The sequence below is a fragment of the Euprymna scolopes genome, chromosome 30 (assembly GCF_053919585.1).
Source record: "Euprymna scolopes isolate OS-2025 chromosome 30, ASM5391958v1, whole genome shotgun sequence".
Classification (NCBI taxonomy): domain Eukaryota; kingdom Metazoa; phylum Mollusca; class Cephalopoda; order Sepiida; family Sepiolidae; genus Euprymna; species Euprymna scolopes.
In genome coordinates this window covers 5,847,359-5,869,858 of record NC_136511.1, presented here as the reverse complement: position 1 = coordinate 5,869,858, position 22,500 = coordinate 5,847,359, and the positions used below count along the sequence as shown (strand labels likewise).

At 33.1% G+C, this 22,500-nt stretch overlaps 1 protein-coding gene and 1 pseudogene across 1 annotated transcript in view; one reads left to right on the top strand and one right to left on the bottom strand.

The window, feature by feature from the left end:
* Positions 1 to 22,500, bottom strand: part of LOC145254642 (SH3 and PX domain-containing protein 2B-like) — a 260,049-nt gene that overhangs the window by 13,931 nt on the left and 223,618 nt on the right. Inside the window, exon 2 of the mRNA XM_080113260.1 lies at positions 15,676 to 15,773. Coding sequence (XP_079969386.1) covers positions 15,676 to 15,773 — 98 coding nt within the window. The remainder of the gene's footprint in view (positions 1 to 15,675; positions 15,774 to 22,500) is intronic.
* LOC145255035 (U2 spliceosomal RNA) lies at positions 19,561 to 19,788 on the top strand (annotated as a pseudogene).

Sequence of the window (22,500 nt, the reverse complement as noted above, 5' to 3'; positions counted from 1 at the left end):
ATATCACATATAAATCGTAATATCTCACAGTTAACAACGAAGCTCGCCTGTCTATTTAATTTGCTCGATTTCGGGAAGATAAATATTCAACATTTGTCGCTCGCCGTATGTGGGTCAGTCTTTTTCCTATAACATCTTGGGAAAATACTATCCCGCAGTCAAACTTGACCTCATTAAGTCATTAAAACGGGCACCTGCCAAATCCAAGTAATTAAATAAATTCAAACGTGTTTCCATTAGCATGTTGCGGTGGGGCAATGGTTAACGGCGCAAGTTTTTTTTTTCACACTTTAATTTACAACTTTGCCTCAAGGGTTCGGGTTCGATCCTCATACTTACTTTTTTTAACCCCCACCCCTGGAGTTTCCACACACACCTCCAAACACCCCCTCGCTAGTATATATGTAAAAGGCAAATGTGGCGTGCGCATTTTTGTATGTCCAAAAAAGGCTTTTTTTCGCCAATGGTCCTGGGGTCATTACTATCGCTTAGAAATGTTTATATACCCCCTAGATAACAATATCTAGGATTTGGGAACACATGTCGAGTCTAGATTTATTTGCAGCGACTTTTACAAAATTATTGCTATTTTGGCTTCTCACGTGTTGATTCGGCTTTTTCCTGTAAAAGCGAAACTAATTCAAAGCTAACACAATGTTCTCGGCAATCGCGCCGGGAATGTCCAGAAGCAATCAGCTTTAATGCGAGGAAAATTCCTTATATAAGACGATTGCTATTCAATTTGGACAAACCCTTTTTTATGGGGAGTTGGTTTCTCCCCAACATTTTGGGGAAACAAAACCAGCCAAAGTTGAGTAAACAAATCAAAAAGTTGAGTAAAAAAAAAAAAAAAAAAAAAAAAAAAAAAAACCCTGCCCCGCAGTAAATGTTAACCCCATTACTTCTATTTGACCTCATTAATGAGGTCAAATAGAAGTAACGGTGTTAACTTTATTGCGAGCATCTGTCAATTCAAACATCTTTCCATTACTATTTCTTCGTCGGCGAATGGTTCTTACACTAATTCTTACAACTTTTTATATACTCCCTAGATTATAATATCTCAGATTTATGAAAGGAGGTCGTGTCTAGCTTTTATTTTCACGGTATTTCCTGCTCTCCGCGTGTTTGTTTGGCTTTTCCGTATAAAAAAGCAAAACTGAATCCATATCAAACAACTCTCCCTGGCACTCATGCTAGGGACGTCCCGAAAGTGAAACAGCTTTGATCAATGCGACCAAAACCTGTCATATCAGACAATTGCTATTTAGTTGGACACACCCCTTTTTATGGGGAGCTGGTTTTCTCCCAACATCTTGGAGAAACAAACAAATACACAGAAACTGGCTTGCAGCCAAAGTTAAATGCGGAACTGTATTCCCCTATGGCATGAGGTTTGACCTCATTAAATTTACGCACCTGTCAGTTAACTCATTCGCTTAACCTTTTAATCGTTTAATTTCCACCATTCTCAGTTCCGCTGCCCTCGTAGCATCGCAGTAAGTTATCAGGCTGTCACTTTCTTTTCCGCCTTCTCCTCAAGGCTTTGGATTTGAGCCTACCTACTTGCCCACCAAAACTTTTTTCTTTTATACCTCCAAACACCCGGACAACGCTGGGCACTCCCACTAGTCTATAATATAAAGGGCAAAAATCTGTTTAAATGTATGTTTGTTTGTATGTCTCGCAAAAACTTTCGACAGAGGTGACGGATTTTCACAAGATCGGTATTGTTTTGAAGCTTGACCCTTTGGACGACAAATATTGAAAATATTAATTCCTTCACCCTCAACTGGACACTTTTCTACAGGGAGGGGTAGCAAAAAATCGTTCCTTCATGATAATTTGGCCATATACGCATGTGCAAAAAACGTTCTTTTTTGAATTAGTTTAAATATAAAAAACCCGACCCAACTTCGCTCACGCGGTCATAAACCAGTCGGTAATAGCAGCGTCGTTAACTTTAGATTGCACGTTCGAGTCAAGGTGTCATTTTTTTTTTTTTTTTTTTTTTGGTTTTTGAAGTTTTAATATTAAAACGGGGGTTATTTTATGCCATTATTTTTTGTTCGTTTTTTTTTTTTTTTGTTTTTTGTTTTTTTCATCACGTTTGCTGTTTTTTTTTTGTGTTTCCGATTTTTTTAAAAGAAGTTTTAACATCATTCGCTTATTCTTTATTTTGCATTTCGTTTTGATTTATCCCTCACCACACCCGGGCAACGCCGGGTATCCCCGCTAGTTTATCCTAAAATAAATGTTTTGTTTTATCCCTGCTGCCACCATGTAAAATAAAGATGCTTAGTTGTTGTATTGAGGTGTGATATAATGTAACAAAGATATATTATAGAACTAATAGTGTGTGTGTGTGTATATATATATATATATATATATATATATACATACATACATACATACATACACACACACTCATGAGGGTAGAAGCGTGTTAGTCAACCCACGTACAAGCGCGGAGTGAGTTATATTGTCTATATTCATACGCCAAGGGTTACAGATATTGTGCGTATGAAAAATAGTTCCATGATATCACTACACCCACTGAAAATTCTTCATCTCCAGGACTTGTGCAGAATAGTTACCCATCGGAAACTATTCTGAAATTAAACATGGCTTCCAATTCAAGAATGCGCTTGAAGAAGGCCAGAGTTTCTATCGGCCAAAACATTGTGAAAATAACACTGATTTAAGATGAGAAAAGTAGTCCGAATGATTCAAATAATATGAATTATCGGTCGTCATCTCAAAAGTTGAGGAACCTAGATTTGTAGAAGTTCAGAAAATTATGTTCTCAAAAATAGATAAAAATAAATAAATAAAAATAAAATAAATGATAATAAATGAATAAAATAGATTTATGACGTACGCAAAAGTCAGAGTAAGTTCACAACAAAAGGGCGTACTGTATCAATGATTGATTATGTTCTACAATGAATAAATAAAATAAATGATAATGAATAAATAAAATAGATTTACGATGTACGCAAAAGTTTGGAATAAGTTCTCAGCAAAGAAGCGCGTATTGTATCAATACAGTACACCAACACAGAAGCAAACGGCTACACTGACATCGGCCAAGATCAAAGTGTATTTGTTCTTCAGATGCTGCTGCAGTGCTGCACTTCTATTTCTTGTTCTCTTTCGGTGGAGGAGAAATCCTTCACGACTGAGACAATTTTTATTTTTGTACCTTTTCTCCTCGTTAAAAAACGACCCTGGTGTCTAACTCTGTCCTGTGGGGAGGCATAGTAAATAGGTACACTGACATCTGCAATATTTGTCCTTGAATAAAATTTAAATTTCAAATTAAAAGTAACTGACCAAAATATAATTAGATTTTGTTTTTAAATTTTATGAAGGACCAGCTATCAAAGCCATTCGAGGATAACGCTTAATGAGATTATCGGTTGCATGGTGAACAAGTAATAATAATAATAAATAAATAAATTAAAATAAATAAATCGGGCATATTCCCCGATCTTTATAGCAAGTAATAATGCTTTCCGTAAATCCATAAGATGACTTATTGTTGTGATGCCGATACTATAGCAGACACGTTCATTTTAAACATGGAACACACAGGTACACCCGATATAAATGTGCGGAAGCTCAGCCATAGAGTATCGATATACTGTATGATGGAGAGGTAGGTATAGTTGAGGACTTTGTTTTTTTTTTTTTTTTTTTTTTTTTAGTTGCTTCCTCACAAGGGCAGAGTTAGACACAAGGTTGTTTTTTTTAATGTGTGTGTGTGTGTGTGTGTGAGAGGGAGGTGGGCGGAATGAACTCCCCAAAAAGGAGCACTCTGGTTAGTAACAAAATAAATGTATCAGTCATGAAGGATTTCTCCTCCACTAACCGAGACCAAAAAAGTGAAGTGAAGAAAGTGAAGTGCCGCATCGCATCAGAACAGATACTACACTTTGATCCGGCCCGAAGGCCAAGAATCCCTTTTTCCATTTATTATAACCTGAGGACGTATTAGATTTATTTCTTTTTTATACTAATAAATGCTGTAGAGCGGCAAGTGTTCTGAAAAAGGACACAAGTCGATATTTAGTAGAAACGCAATACATTGAAAAAATAAATAAGATAAAAAAAAAAAAAAAAAAAAAAACTACCTGGGTGCCTGGCGTTTCCCGGGTGTTTGGAGGTGTGTGTTGAGCAAAAAAAAAAAAAAAAAAAAAAAAAAAAAAAAAAGTGGTAGTAGGCAGGCAGGAAAGGAAAGGTGAGAAAAAAAAAGTGACATCTTTGCTGTAGCGCCCATCGCCAAACCGGAAGTAACGAATGTTTAAATTAAAGCTAGTCAATTGAAAAGATAGAAATGGAAAAGTACCCAGTTGAGGGTGAAGGAATTATTGTTTTTAGCCAATTTTTCAATATTTGTCGTCTGAAGGGTCGAGCTTCAGAACGATACCGATCTCGTGAAAATCCGTCGCCTCTGTTGAAAGTTTTAAGCATACATACATACGTACATTCAAACAGACAGGTGAGATTTATATAATAGGTGTCTGAATGTGTGCGTTGACCAGAAAAAAAAAGTGGTAGTAGGCAGGCAGGCTCGAACCCGTACTGTGAAGGAGGAAAAGAATGTGAAAAAAAACGTGACGTCTTTGCAGTTGCGCCTATTGCCAAACCGAAAGTGACCGATGTTTAAATTAAGGCTAGTCAATTGAAAAGAAGGGATGACTTTCGAAAATATCGGCGAAAAAAAAAAAAAAAAAAAAAAAAAAAAAAACGACCCCCTCCCTGTAGAAAATTGCCCAGTTAAGGGTGAAGGAATTAATGTTTTTAGCCAATTGTTCAATATTTGTCGTCCGAAGGGTCATGCTTCAAAACAATACCGATCTCGTGAAAATCCGTAGCCTCTGTCGAAAGTTTTAGGCAGACATACAAAATACATGTATATATTTAAACAGACAGGTGAGATTTATATTATAGATAATGAAAGTGGTTACACGACAATCCGACTTTCAAGTGTGCATAGCGTGCACATAAGGCCGAAAGGTCTTTATAAAAACATGAATAGTTCATCGTTATCCATAAGGCAGACACCACAATTAGTCACCACATGGGGGTCAAAAGTCAATGAAGTATAAAGCTTAATAAGATTGTCAGTTGAATGATGAACAATATCATTAGAGGATTGGAAATTAGATCACTGAAGTTAAGCAGCGTTGAGGCTAGTCAGTTCCAGATAGGTGACCATTAGAAATATTAGACAACCTACTCCTAGGATTTAAACATTTTCAACCTAACTCTTAGAACCCACAAAATTCCTACTTTGACTTTTACAATTCCAAAATAACAGACTCCATATTGCAAAGTGTTACAAAATTCAGAATGTTCGTTCTTTGACAAGTAAAAAAAAATCACGTCTGACTTAATATTCTTATAAGTCAGATTCCAACTGCGATTCATTTCAAACCGCCTGACTTTTTCACTCCAACTCCGTAACCCTGGTGTTCCCGCATCTAGCTAAGTCGTTCTGTTAATTGTTTAAAAATAGATTCAAAAGCAGGGTTTCATGGTCCGTCGAAAATCTTTAATATTAATGACTCCCCCCCCAAAAAAAAAAAGAAAACGGTAAATATAACCCTTATAATAAGGTATTCCTACAAAATTTCAAGTTCCTATGTTTAATAACTTAATGTAAACAAGCATAATGATGCATGTTTAGTGATGATGCGTGTATATTACAAATGTCAGACTTGCGCTGGGGAAAATATCTGTTTTGGGATTTGACCACCTAGAAAATGGTTGCCAATTTGACAAAAAAAAAAACAAAAAATAAAAAAGATCACACATTAAAAGCAAAAGGTATACGCTGAGAAAACATGCCACTTGAGATCCCAAAAGTGCAAAGAAAAAAAATAAATAAACAGATTTCTGTCCTCGTTTGGTGAAGAAATCCTTCTAGACTGAGGTAATCTTTATTTTTGCCCCAATCTCTCACCTCCCCTTTTTTTTTATCGATTAAAAAGTCAAAATTTAATTCAAATGAATGGCTCAACAAGAATTTATTAACATTGGGCTTAAAAACGACTATGTTGTAGTCGGCTAAGAAACAGTCTCATGGTATTGTGTACTCCACAGATGAAAGTTCTTGCAAAAAACTTCGTTCATGATAGTGCTGTTTTATTTTAGGTACGCAGTGAAAGAAAAATTCTTTCTAGTGGTAGTTTTTTCTAGTAAGAGTTTTGGCTGTAAATGTTTTACAGAGAGGAATCAGATTGAGGCTCAGTCGAGCGCCTAACATGAAAACGACAATTGAAACACCAAAGATTTCATAATTCTTTAAACCGTATTGTTAGTTTACATCCTGGAAGCTCATTAGAATATGGTTATGTTTACATAACCTTTGACATTTTGTGAGGTTGGTAAATTAATTAACCGTGTGCTTTTAGTTACCTTGGTGATTAGAGTCCCAAATGAAGAGACGGTTGCCTGGCGTGTGCACGGTATTAATACGAATGCTATGAATACTGACAGAAGATATTGACGATCAACCCCCTCTTCCCGCGATTGGTTAAAAATGCAGCCATGTTAGTTGCTAAAGCAGATCAAAGGTTCGTCTTGGGAGCAAAAGGGAAAACGGAGGTTTAGAAAATGTGGCTCCGGAATTGAACGGAGAAGATAATTTGTTGTTTTGTAAGGCTAACAAAAACACGGCTGAAAAATTAATCAGCTTCTGGAGAAAGATGTAAGATATACATTAAAAGTATATAAGGATGTTGTGTGTGTGTGTGTGTGTGTGTGTGTGTGTGTGTGTGTGTGTGTGTGTGTGTGTGTGTGTGTGTGTGTGTGTGTGTGTGTGTTGGGACGATTAATCGGAATCGGAAAAATTGAGAGTATCGGAATCAGAAAAATTGATGCCTATTTTTCGATGTGAAAACGATTCTTTTGTCTTTTTTTTTTTTTGATTTTGTTTAAAGTAAAATCTTCCATTGCTGGTAATAATAAAATAAATATTTATTGATTTAAAAATACCAGTAAAGCTAAAATCGATAAATCGTCCTCCATGTATTTTGACGTTTAGGAAACTATCTGCATATTTAACACGTTTTTTACGAAAATCGGGGGAAATAATCTTATAGTTAAATAATTAGAGATTTATAAAGAATCGGAATCAGTAATTGTATCGGAATCGGGAAAAATATTGGAATCGTCCCATCACTAATATATATATATAAAAGAAATAATCAATACAGCAGAAAAGAAATGTTTATCCGATATAATCAGAAGTAAACTTCAATTTAATATAAATATTTATAAATAAAGGTATTAATCCCAACCAAATAAAAAAAAAGCTCAATACAGACAAGAGAAAGTATAGGGGGAAAATAAAAAAATTTAAGACTACATTAAAAATTACAATTAAATTTATTATTCGATAGAATACGCCAAAAATAATTTTCAAAATTGTTTTTGGAGTATTCTATCGAATAAAATATATATCCATATGACTTGGGTGCATTAGCTTGAATCGAAACCGAAACTTAAACTGACGAAGAATCCTTTGAAAAAAAATTTATTACAATAAATAGGTCATAACAATTAAACGGCAGTCAAAAAAAGATGTAAGCGTGACACACAAAATAACACACATGCTATCGTATTAATATATAATCATAATAATAATAATCATAATAATAATAATCATAATAATAATAATCATAATAATAGTAATAATATTTCACATTTAGCAGTAAGCATTTCTGCTTTAGTCTCCACTTCCTAGTGAGTAATAATGATAATATAAAATAATATTAATAAAATGATATCAATAATATAATAATAATAATAATAATAATAATATAATAATATAATAATAATAATAATAATATAATAATAATAATAATAATAATATAATAATATAATAATAATAATATAATAATAATAATATAATAATAATAATAATATAATAATAATAATATAATAATAATAATAATATAATAATAATAATAATATAATAATAATAATAATAATATAATAATAATAATAATAATAATAATATCATATTAATAATAATAATAATAATAATAATAATATCATATTAATAATAATAATAATATAATAATAAATTGGCCGGAGAGCATGACACACAAAATAATACACATGCTATCGTATTAATATATAGATAATAATAGTAATAATAATCATAATAAAAATCATAATAATAATCATAATAATAATAATCATAATAATAGTAATATTTCACACGTTAAGCAGTAAGCATTTCTACTTTAGTCTCCACTTCCTAGTGAGTAATAATGATAATATAATAAAATAATATTAATAAAATGATATCAATAATATTATAATAATAATAATAATAATAATAATAATAATAATAATAATAATATATTAATAAAATAATAATATAATAATAAATTGGCCGGAGAGCATGACACACAAAATAATACACATGCTATCGTATTAATATATAGATAATAATAGTAATAATAATCATAATAATAATAATCATAATAATAATAATCATAATAATAATAATCATAATAAAAATCATAATAATCATAATAATAATCATAATAATAATAATCATAATAATAGTAATATTTCACACGTTAAGCAGTAAGCATTTCTACTTTAGTCTCCACTTCCTAGTGAGTAATAATGATAATATAATAAAATAATATTAATAAAATAATATAATGAAATAATAATAATAAAATAATAAAAATTTTAAGTAACTTATCCGACAGACTAATTTATCCTTCTCGTTCATATTTGTTCATACTTGTGGTTTGAATCTAAGTTTTATTTTTATTTTTATGAATTTCTATAAAAAAAAAAAAAAAAAAAAAAAAAAAAAATCTAAGTTACATTTGTTATTTTTGTATTAAAATTTTTTTTTCAGTGACAATGAGATTTTGCTTAATTTCAAGGCTTGTTTGATCTTATTATTGCTTCTATCATGATTAGTTTTATTTACCACTAGCAGGGAGACCTTACATTGCCCGGGATTGAATGATTATCAACGAATGTTTCACTCACACACACTTTTTTTATTGTCATCAAAATCGATGAAATCACCCCTATTTCAATCAGATCGATTAATTGCCTACTCTAGTTGGGGACTCATTGCTGTGCATTGGGAAGAAGCTTCAAATACCTCCCCACAATGCCTTGGTCCATAATATATAAGCACGTCCAGAAAATTAAATCACTAATTGGATGACAGTTTTTTTTTTTTGTTTTTTTTTAATGTTTTTGGTCTCTTTCAGCAACCACACACACGCACACAAAAAAAATAAAATAAACTTTTCACAGATATCATATTGGGTTTCATTGATTCCTTCAAGCAAAATGATATTAAAAAAAAAAAAATCATTAAAAATTGAGGAGTTCGGATTAAGATAAATCCGACAAAATTATGAAGGATTAAATTATGAAGGCGACGACGCATCGCAATACGCACACCTCAAATATTAAAAATTAAGCGAGACGTCATTGTTATTTGGAATCGTGAAATGAAATGTCTTGCAACGCAAAATTAATAAAGCAGAATGTTTTTTTTTTTCTTTCTTTAGAGGCATCAAACTTTGAATTGACAACTATTTTCTTTAATTGCAAATTTGGCAACTATCGATTATTCTGAGTTCAGCTTGGTTTGGCAATTCATCAGGAAGAGATTGACACCTGAGCAGTGTTTGCAAATGATACGATCAATTTACTTAGAGAAACAATTTAATGAGAAAAATTCCACAAAATGGACCTGTGAGCTGGCCACCTCGTTCATTATTTTCTTTGGGGATATATAAATACCGATATCTATGCTTATAAACCAGACAGAGTAGACCACTTAGAAGACAACATTCAGCATGGTATTGCCGAAATACAGCATAATTTAATGAGTAGAATTTGTGAAAATTGGACCTCTAGATGACGCTATATGTCCGAAGTTGTAGTTAAATCATAAATCCCGGAAATTAATCTTTGGAATAAACCACATATCTGTATTAGAAAAACATTTTAATTTAAAGTTAGCTGCCTCTCTCTCATATATATAAGGGCTCTACATTGCGAGTGAAACAGTCGCATTTGTGAGTTATTTTTCAAAGTGGTGACTAGAAATAATGAAACACTTATCTTTTGGCCATTGTGTTTCTTTCACTGACAATCTTCCAAAGCTCACTACCGAGTGAAAAGTATTTTTTTTTCCACTTTTTTTTTTTTAATAAAACGAACAAAGTTAAATTATTTAAACAATAAAAGTTTAATAGAACAATGTACACTTTTTTTTTAACGAAGGTTGGTTAAAAAAACATCTGAAGAAATTAGAATGTCTATACCTTCAAGTATCAACATAAAATTTGTTGTATATTTAGAATTACACTTATTAAAAAAATACAAAAATCTTTATTATGTACATAATCGTCACAGAACGAAGAAGTCATATTCCAAAAATCACGTGGGTTTGGCTAGTAAATGAAAATATTTAGTTGTTAAAGGTCAACTACAAACAAAAAAAAAAACAATATATTATAACACTGATTTTTACATTACATTTTAGTGACATATTCATATTTTTGACGTTTTCAAGTATTAATTTCTTGCATGGCGTTTGACATTGGCAGGTTACCTCATAGGTTTGCTGACAGTTAACCAGCAGAACTTTAGGTGACCGTGGCTAAGTGGTTAACAACACAGAATGACAACCTGAGTAGGCCAAGTTCGAATTCAGTTCGTTCCACAAAATCACTTTCACTTAGAAGAGGAACCACATGAAGGTTGCCTACATCCTAAGTACTGATGTCTTTCTATAAAAAGAATTTTAACCAGAAAGATATCAAGGAAACGAATGCCAACAAAAATCATCCCAATTCATATATGAAATAAATAACAACCAGCAGAAACTAAAAAAAAATTTCAATTTACTTTCCTACAACCCCTTTCTCAGAAGAGACATTGCCAGTCTTTCTTTATTCGATCATTATTTTCGTGGGAGGTACTTGACTGAGCTATAATCTATGGTTCTTGTGGAACATTCATGACAATATAACATGATAGGTTGGGGTCAAATCCTGGTCACAGCACCAATTTCTAACACAAGGGCATGGAGAGTCAAATCCAGATACCGTGACTAGGATTTGATCCTAACCAGCGACCTTCCCAACCCGTTCTATTTTCTCTGAAAAGAACATTTCTTTTCCTGCATGTGCCTAGAATCAGGCTGCTCCTGCTGATAAGACACTCCAAATCTTTTCTTTTGGTTTGCTAAATAAATACTATTCTATTACTGTTAGATTTTTTTTTAAATCTGATTTATGAATAGATTTCAATAAATGTTTGTATGAATTGTCTGTTATTCATTGAGATTGTTTTTCCTCTACATCGACCAATCAGAAGATTGAATTTATTTCAATTCACTCAATGTTGTCAGCTTGCACATATTGTTCGATTTCATCATAAAGAATGCGTCTTTAGAACATGTTAAGTTCAGATATTAAAACTTAAAAGCTGCTCTTTGTGTATATATATATATATATATATATATAAAATGGAAAATGTATGTATGTGTATATGTTTGTGTGTCTGCTAAAAACTTTCGACAGACACGACAAAAATTCACAAACTCGGTATCATATTGAAGCTCTATCCTTCGCTCAAAAAATATCGAAAAATTGGCCAAAAAAAACATTCATTTTTTTCACCCCGAAATCGACAATTTTCGACGGGGGGAGGGGGAATAAAAAACGGCCCTCTCGACCGGTTCTACGCATGCGCCAGATGACGTCATGACCTGATTTACTTTAAATAGTTGAAAAACTGAACAAATTTCATGTATGTCACGTTAGCTCAGTTGATTACCGCGTTGGTTCATTAGCTAAACATTTTGGGTTCGAATCGTGGTGTGAGATGTCTTTTTTATTTTTTCGATTTTTTAAATTTAAATATTAAACCAGTGTTATTTAAGCCATTTTTCATGTAACGTTCGTTTTTCTGGGGGTTTTTTTTTTGCTTCGCTTATCCACCCCCAACCACACACCCCAAAACACCCGGGTACCCACCGATTTTTTAAATTTTAATATCGAAACGCTTATTTAAGCCATTTTTTACGTGTTCGTTTTGCTGTTTTTTATTGTTCCTTTGCCTTACGTTAGTTTTTTTTTGTGTTTATTTTTCCCACTTAAGTGTTAACGTTGTTTTCTTTTCTTTACTTCGCTTATAACAAACAAACCTACGCCGTCGTCGTCATAACGCTCGACGACTTCCGGGCGCGCACCTGTCAATCTGGTTCTTACTTAAATAAATTCAAACATCTTTCAGTAACTCATTCTGGCTGGCCGATTTTATTTTCAAACTTCGCCTCAGGGCTTCAGGTTCGATCCTACCAACTTTACCCCCCCCCCCCCGGGTTCTTTTTTATTTAACACCACACACACCTACACCCGGGCAACCCTGCTAGTATATATATATATATATCTCAAATTTCAGTAATTCAATAAATTTAAAATTTATGATGTGAAATGGTTAAATTTAAAATTAAACATTTTTTATTATTATATGTAAGACGAAGAATACATTTGAAATACATCTCCTTATCCTATAGGATTTCGATATCTACCATCTCTTCAGAGGAGAAAATATTAGCAAATAACAGACAGCCTGCTAGTAATAAATATATATATTATATATATATTACTAGCAGGCTGTCTGGCATTACCCGGTTGTAAAATATGCTTAAATATTTTTATTTATGCAGACTTAATATTTTTATTAAAGAACTAATTCTCTATTGTTTATTATATTGTACCAAATATATAAGAGTGATTTCAAAAGTTAAAAAATGTTTACATATGACTTAGGTACCATCAACTGTTTATAACCATCTGAGATGATGACACATGCATATCAAAACTTGCCAAATTAATGCAGTTAAATATATAAATGTATATTTCTGCATACTTAGAGCACACACATTATGCCTGCCAAGTTCCCATTTTTTAAATTTTAACTTCTTAGCTATTTTTCTGGTTAAAAACCAAATCGATTTTGTTCTACAGGTCTGAATATCCCATATATCAAGTTTCAAGACCAAAAATTGACAGTAGTTTAGTAGAAACCGTTCTGCAGGCAAAGATGGTCTCTTTAATATTATAGATAACTAGACTTTAACTGATTAAAAATGGCCAAAAGTTATAGTCCATTGAGGAGTTACAAGGAATGCTTTATGCCAAATTTCTAGAGTAAATATGGTATTGTGGTGACTAATAATATATACATATATATACACACACACACACACACACACACACACACACACACACACACACACATTGAGAGCATTGCCAGGACCATTACGTAGAAGAAGATAGTAGCTTTCTAGCACAGTAGAGAGAGCCTAACGCCTGAAAGTATTCTGTATCTCTATAAGGCCACCATTCGCCCATGTATGGAGTATTGTTATATTTGGGTTGGTGCATCTGCTACTAGTCTCACTCCTGGGCAGGGTTCAAAAGAGAATCGCCAATCTGATAGGTCCCGAACTGTCATCTAAGCTTCAACCTCTGTCCCATTGACAAAATGTTGCATCACTGCCTGTTCTACAAGCATTTTAATGGTGAATGCTCTGACGAACTGCAAACACTTGTACCCCCCCCTGAACGTAAATACCCCCCCGACAAGCAGCCAAATCCCACCCCTACACAGAGATCCCTAAATGTAAGAGAGCTTTCTACTTCAGTAGTTTCTTCCCCAGAACTGCTAGACTTTGGAATTCCCTTTTGGGTCCCTGCTTCCTCAACTGTATTGACATGCAGAAGTTCAAGTGTAACGTGAACTGACATCTTGCTGCCCAACTCCCTACATAGTACCTCTGTAGCTTATATCCCTGATAGCAGCCCTCTACATCAAAGTGGCAATGTGCCTTGTTTGGGGTGCAAATATAAAATAAATAAATAAATAAATAAATTAAAAAAAAAAAAAAAACTGCATAAAAACCCACCAAATTCGCAAAATATGGCTTTAAAATTAGCCTCATTTTCAAATAATACAGAATCATTGTTGTGATAGTGTAATAAAGGAACTCACAATTTCGACATGCAATGGGTCTTTACTGATGAAAAAGGAAACATTCGAAAGAAACAGAGCAAAAAAAAAAAGAACATTATCTGCTAAGAGATCCTGGACTAAAAGAATAAATTAAAGATTCTTTTACAATGTGATTTTATATGTATTGAACTATGTAGCACAATATTACCTTCTGAGTACCTTAAATACTTTTTATTTTATTGCATTAATTCAGTTCTATATTTAAAATACAATGGATACTATTTTTCATAGAAATAGTAAACTAATTTCCTGCATATTAGTTTTTTTTTTTTTTGACAGAAAAACAATTTTTGCACTATCTAGAAAGATATCCGATTCATCAAATCATTTGTTGATCAAATATATTTCTCATTCTGTCGAATTTCCACGGGTCCAGATAATCTATCAATCCCTAGCCCCGCATCAAACAGATACCATAATACTTAGTTCGCAGCACCTTATAAAAGTTCATACAGAATTTTATCCAAATCGACCCAGTGGTTTCCAAATTATAATAGAACAGACAAAGAGAAATATAATAGATTAATAGATAACTATCGGAACCTGTGGAAATTCCACAGACGATTCATTCACATGTAATATATTGATGTTGGCATTCTGTAGATGTTCAGCGTAAATGGAGACGCTCTTATATTATTGTAGCTTTTTTGGTAAAACTGCAGAAGTATTCATCTAAGCTAGTAGAGACGCCCGGCGTGGCCCGGTTGCAAAATATACTTAAATATATTTTGATTCTTTCAGATTTTGTATATATTATTATAGAGTTAATGTTCTATCGATTTTTATATGTTATAAAGTTGCGATTATCGAAACCAAAACTTATGAAGAATTCTTGATAAAATTATTTATAAAAAAATAGATGACTAAGTGCCATCAGCTTTAATCGAAATCGAAATCAAAACTTTTGAAGAATTCTTGGTAAAATTATTTATTACATGAAATGGAAGTCCATAGTAATTAAACGACAGTCACTCAGCTATAATCGCGACACAGAAAATAACACACACGCTACCGGATTAATATATAGCTAAAGATTTAAATTATTTTCAAATCAGGATTCCAACATTTTGCTTTTTTAACTTACAAATCACCTAAACATTTTATTTTTTTCCTGGTTCACAAAAACAGGCACTTTGACAAGGAAATAATTTTACATCTCACGGAAATATTTAACAATGGATCTATTCTTGTGGTGTTTAATCAGCAGTTACTAAACTTTAATGTGGGCCAAGTACACACACACCAAGGCAGTTCCAGTTGATGCGAAATTCAAAGTCTTTTTTTTTTTATTTTTTTTATTTTAATGAACAAATACCGACTTTATTTCTTCAGAGACTTCACTTTTTTTTCATTTCTTTTTATCGGATTTATGAAGAATTTTCAATTCATATTTGAATAAAGTCTTCGTTATTCATTACGTCGCATTTCTGCAAATGGTACACGCTAAAAAATAAATACACGCTAAAAAAAAAAAAAAAAAAAAAAAAAAAAAAAAAAATAATAATAATAATAAAGAATAAATAAAATAAAAAGTAGTCTCGCACCAAACTTATTTAATTAAATTTTTTTTTTTTTACTCACCTGTGGGTGCATCAACAAAATCTCTTTGACGAACTTGTGTAATTCTAATTCTCGGTATTCTGCCAATTTGCGGTCATTTTTGCGGAAGAGTTTGCGTCCTGATAACAAGAAGAAAATGCAATTTAGAAAAGGAAGAAATCAAAGAGAAAAGAAAAAAAAAAAATGATAGCAAAAGCATAAAAAAAATTCTGGGAAAATAAAGTTGAAATACATTTGTTGTTAATTATTTGCAATATCTTTGTGATAGAAAATGAGGTTGACTAGGAGGGGGCGCTGAGATATACAAAGCTCTGATTGGTTAAACAAGATCATGTGATAAAAAAAAAAAAAAGAGGCGGTACTTTTGTAAATAAAACTGAATCAAGGTATTTGGTTATAACTCGATTCTGTCCAGTGATAGCAAAAAGGGATCTATAGAAAGCCAAAAGTCAATTGGCCTTTAACAGATTTCAACAGATGAGTAAACCAAGGGCCACAAATTTTCAACAAACAGCGGTTAGGTTATCGGTTATCGCAACAGGAAACAAACGAAAACAGGGACACAGAAAAGAACTTTGCGATCGTCAAACAGATAAGAACTATGTAAAATGCAGCTGAGTGACAACATTCCTTTGCATAACCGGAAATGACTTTAGTTTATTTTCCTCAGTATTTGTCTACATCTACCTTTTTTTTTTTAAAAAAGGTAGTTACCACTTATCAAGACCCTAAGGCCACTAGAGAATAAGGCTTAATAAATGTAAGATTGTACCTATTTACTATGCCTCCCCACCGGACAGAGTTAGACACCAGGGTCATTTTTTAACGTGGAGAAAAGGTACAAAAATAAAAAAATTGTCTCAGTCGTGAAGGACCGCTCCTCCACCAAAAGAGAACAAGAAATGGAAGTGCAGCATCTGAAGAACAGATACTACACTTTGATCTTTATATTTAATTTATTTCGTTTAAAGAAAAAATTACAATAAAAAAAAATGTAAGATTGTAGTTTAGTAATCGTTAATGGTGTAGATTGGATAGGTTGTTGGTTGGTTGTTTTTGTTTTACGGCATATCAACCCTTTTCAGGTTATTTAATGCCAAATCCAATTATTTTGTACTACCACTCTGGGTCAGAGTGGACCTGGGAGCAATGGCAATTAAAGGGTGGCTCCACACTCCTCAAAGCCCGCAAGTTGGGGCTTCACCATCGGATATAGTTTAAGGTCATATCCAGGACCAGATTGGGTAGGAGTTGGATTATTTAAGATGACGGCTCAACAAGAACTTTCTTACATTGGATTTCAAGGTTACCATATTGTAATAATTGCGGTTAAACAAAGTAGACCCAGGTTTAACCCGTGCAGACTGGAAACACGGTTTTAATCAATACAAACCAAGGATGTCATAGAAATTAATCGAGACTTTTTTTTTTTTTTTTTTTTTTTTTTTTTTTTTTTTTTTTTTTAAATCATTCAGGGTCATTCTAAACTAGATTTTACTTGAGTGTTTTTTTTTCCTCTTCCAAACAATTAGATCCTCATGATTTAACGATGATTATTTCGACGACAAGGGTAAGGACGTAACAAACAAAACTGATTGTTTTTTGCGAATACAATGAGATTGTGGTAAGAGGAAGGTCAGATCGAATCTTACTTGAGAACTTTGTTAGAAATCTCTTTTGCATCGAGTAGTAATTGCTAAAATTAAGGTAAGTATGGAAATAAACAAGCGAATTAGATTTGCCTTTGAATTTTGGCCTAAAAATAAAATGGCTACACTTAAAAAAAATTAAAACAAAAATTTTGGCCTAAAAATAAAATGGCTACACTTAAAAAAAATTAAAACAAAAATTTTGGCCTAAAAATAAAATGGCTACACTTAAAAAAAATTAAAACAAAAATAAACGACTAAATTTTTAGTGAACATATTTACAACTTTATAATATTTGTTGAATTAAACAACGTTAGATTACACATTATCCTAAGGGTCACGGGCCGAAGGGATCGCGAATGTTCATAGACGACTCGTGACTCCTTGGATCACGAATTGTCTCAATAAATAAATGATCTTTCCGCCTTTGATTTGAATTTTACATAAGGATTCTCTAATTCGGAAAGATGCACCTGAAGACGGTCAGAGATTACATCGGTCAAAAATGCAAAAATACCCAAAATGGGAATATTAGCCTGCAAAGAACGCAAATACAAATTATTATACAACTAGCTGTCCTGACCCAGCATTGACTGGTTACAATTTTTTTCTGCTTTTTTAAAAAGCTATGCTATTTTTTGTCCAATATTTTCTATCCTGTAAAGTGAGTTTACCATTTCTTTCAGCAAACTTGACAGTGTCTTCCATTTATTTCAACTAATTTATTCAATTAATTAAAAAATTTTACTAGCTAGGATTTACCCAGTATGTATTTAACAATTTGTTTTGCTTTTTTTTTTTTTTCTTCTTAAAAGAAAAAGGACTTTTTTTTTTTTCAATTAAAAAAGGGAAGTAACTGTGTAGACTACTACAAAATTACTGTTGTATCCTCGTAAAAAGTTACAATATACAAAGTTGTTAAGAGTGGGAAGCACAACCGACATGAAAAAAAAATGTTTATTGCAATAAAGAGGAGCAATAAAATCCCATGACTCCACCGTAGAGCCAACGAGCCTTCTATTCAGATAATTTATTCTCTTGAACGTCTATAGTTTGGAATCCCCCCCCTTTCCTGCTTCCAACAGTACTAATATACAGAAATTTAATGTGAACAAACATCTTGCTGTTAACTCCCTACTTCGAGTGTATTTGTAAGCATGATCTGATTTACTGTAGCCCCTCTTATCTCGGTCAGAATTTACCCTGTGTGTGGTGAATATGCTGTAAAGAAGAGGCATAGGATAATCTATTACAATGTAAAAGCGTGAATGCATGTATGGCAGCAGCAGCCATACGCAAATGACCTACCTGTGTGTGAGGTGATGTCACGGCGAGGAAGGAAAAAAGATCATAAAAAGAATAATGTGTGCGAAGACGGACGATCATTTTAGAGAGAGGAAAGAGATAGATGTGTTATACACATGCGCCAAAAGTGACAGGTTTAACCCTTGGGCTACGATGGTATTTTTACACACATTGTCTACGATGGGTGCGAATTTTTTCACATCACATAAAATCAAGTCTAGGTTCTTTGAAAACCAACTTTTTTTTTAAATCAAAAAACAATAGTCAAACATTAGTTTCAAGCATGGGCTATTTGATTGGTTGGTTGATTTTGTTTTATGGTATATCAACCATTTCCAGGTTATTTAATGCCGAATCCAGTGATTTTGAAAAACAAATTTTTAATAGAGTATATTTGTTTTTTTTCAAGTCCGTTTCTATTTAACCCATAGTTGGGACCCTAACAGGCACTACCACTCCAAGTCAGAGTGACCTTGGACCAATGACAATTAAAAGGTGGCTCCACACTCCCCAAAGCTTGCAAGCTGAAGCCTCATCATGGGATATAGTTTAAGATCATATCCAGGACGCAAGCATGGGTTTCATTTATTAATTAATACAGTTAGGGCAAAAAAGAGTTCCATAGTCCTTGAAGGCACCATTGTTGCAGTTGTTTGTAATAGAAAAAACTAGGTGTTAAAAAAAATTAATAGCCAGTGTAGCCTAGTAGCATGTAGCAAAAGACAAGGCTGAAAAGTACCTGGAAATTTACAACAGTAGTTATATGCCTTTAAGAACCAGAATGGTATATTTTTCTTTGGTAAGGAAAAACTATTATAAAAAAAGAAAGATAGACAGATTAGTAAGAAATTATTCCTCTCCGAAGCAAGATAGCAATGAATGCGGTGTTTACTGTGTACAGTTCTTTTTATCAGAAAGGCACCAAATATGAAAGCGGGGGTGGGGTGGGGGTAAACCTTCTTGACCTTTTGATCAAGATCAAAGTGTAGTATCTGTTCTTCAGATGCTGCACTTCCATTTCTTGTTCTCTTTCGGTGGAGGAGAAATCCTTCACGACTGAGATAATTTTTATTTTTGTACCTTTTCTCCACGTTAAAAAACGACCCTGGTGTCTAACTCTGTCCCGTGGGGAGGCATAGTAAATAGGTACAACAATTATGTTTTTTTTTTTTTTTTTTTGTTTTTTTTTTAGGGTGGCAGTCATTTGAAAAGGTGGAAGATAGAGAAAAATGGGATGACACAATAAAACTTAGACGCAAGTCAGCAACAAAGATCTTTAACAATGGAATTTAAACGGAATTGATCCTCATGGCTACAAAGGTTGGAGACAAGGAGTTGCAGACTGGCAGAAAACATCGGAGCTCTGGCCGAGAATGTTAACAATGATGATGACCGCAACAATGAATGTTTAGAATCAGATGATAGGTAGACTTGGATTCAAACCGTGTTACTTGTGCCTGGCGCATATAACAAAACCATATTAACACTAAAGCCTGAGAGCATAGTAAAGCTAAATAATGCATCACACAAATGGAAGAGCCTCAGTTTCAGTCAGAGTTTAATTTGTGTTCGTTTAGTGGTTCTTAATGAAAGGCTATTTACAAAAGAACACAATTCCATTCAGACGATAAAGAAGAGTCGATAATCGATTCCAACAACAAACAAAGAACCAATAAATAAAAGAACCAAACAAAACCCCTCAAATTAACGTAGAGGCCAAATTGAACCAAAACAAACACAATGAAAAGTCTGAAGCCAACTGGAAGAGGAAGCGCGATTGGTGGGTCTGTACTGCAATACTAAGAAAACAGAGATACATGCTTTCAATTATGTTGATCCAATTGCAGTGAAAGGACTTGAAGTTTTCGATAACATTGAGCAGAGTCCCATCAAGTACCCTGGAGCATGGTCAGAGGGCACTGAAAATGATTTTGAAGTAAGAAAACCAGTGGCGTTGAATGCATGTCACAAGTTGAGGAAGATATGGTGATTCACTCTCTCAGAAAAGTTGAAAGTAAGACTCTCTGTTGCCACAGTAGAAACAGTCCTTCTCTATGGTGCTGAGGCACGGACTCTTACAAATGCGCTGAAGAAGAGACTGGATGGCCCTCAATACATCACGGAGGAGCCACACAACAAACCAACAACTTTATGGTGACCAGTATCATAGAAGGATGAGAGTAGCCACTCACTGCATGAGACACAGTGAAGAGGAAGCCAGCAAGCTGGATACCAACAGATGGACACCCAGACTGGAAGAAGAATGACCTACAGTGGCAACCCTCTACAAGACACAGGATTGGAAAGTGTTCGGGATCTGCAAACTGTCATGCGAGATCGAGAGAATTGGAGAAGTCGTGTAGATTTGGTGGTGAAGTGTCCTGAAAGATGACGGAGATGAGATAAAATAAAAAAAATAAAAATAAATTCTCTGGAAAAGAATTAAATCGAATTATATTTTATTCTCTATGATCTAAAAGAAAAAAAAAAAAAAAAAAAAAACTATTGAACACGAATGATATATTGATTTTGTAGAAAGGAAACTATCAATGACGAAGAATCAATAAAAAAGACTGACATTATCTTATGTAAAGGATGAGGTTTCTTAAGGGTTTCCCAACAGAAGATGGCCTAACAGAATGCGGACATGTATATGGCAGCTGGGTGCAAATGACAGAGCTGTGTGGGAGATAACGCTATGGCAAGGAAAAAAGATTATAAAAAAGAATGTGTGTGCAGACCGATGATCACATTAGAAAGAGGAGGCCGAGAGCGACAGTTTTGAACAAACGACAAGGGCTTATTTGGGAAAGTACCAGGAAATAAATGTTACTTCAACAGGAAAAAGTGAGTTGAGTTTTTTCTTGATGTTCTTCCTTGCGACCAAGTCTACAATGTGTTGGGTTCCTAAATGTTAGCATGGGTGTAACGCTACAATATTTAAAGCAATTATCTGTTGTCTCCTTGAAAAAGTTTACAGTATAAAATGTTGTTAGCCAAGTGGGAAGAACAGCCAACACAATAGTAGAATGAAATAAGTATTTTTTGGGAGGTGCAAAATTTTATAATGGTTGAATAAAGACCAATTAACAGGATGGATAAAAGTCTTTCAGGACTTTATGTGGTTTCTATACGATTCTTTCCCTGTTTATTTATTTAGTTAATTATATTTTTTTTTTTCTCCACTACCATATTCATGCCAATTTTTTTCTTTCTTTTTACCCCCCCCCCCCGGACAAATGGAGGATGGGCCTATAAATTCACCCTTGTCCGTTCGTCTGTCCGCACTTTTTTCTTTAACTATGCCGTGGAATGTTTTGGAAATTTTGCCCAAACATCAAACATGATACGAGTAAAAAAATAATAGAACAAATTTTTAATAAATCTGCGTAATTTCGGAAAAATAGTATTTAAAATTTAGAAAGAAAAAGATTCATTCTTTGGAGATCAAATGGCCATTTATATCATTTAATGCTATTAAAAACTAGCGGGGGGGTCGCCCGGCTTTGCCCGGTCGTAAAATATGCTAAAATATGATATTTTAATTTGTCCAGATTTCATACATATTATAGAGTCGTGATTTCAAAAGTAAAAAAAAAAGTAAAAAAAAAAATAAATAAATAAATAAAAATTAAAAAAAAAATTAAAAAAAAAAATTATTTGGGTGCCATCAGCTAGAATCGAAACCGAAAGCAAAACTAGCATTCAAAGCTAATGACGTTACCACTGTACCAACGTAACACGCATTTGAACTGATTAAAAATAAACTAAGATGAATGTACAAAATGTATAACGATTTTTCAATTTTAATCTCATTTTGACCCCTTAAAAACTATTTTAATCAGCTAAAAGCCCATTAAAAAAAACAAAAACGGTCTATAAAAAAATCCAA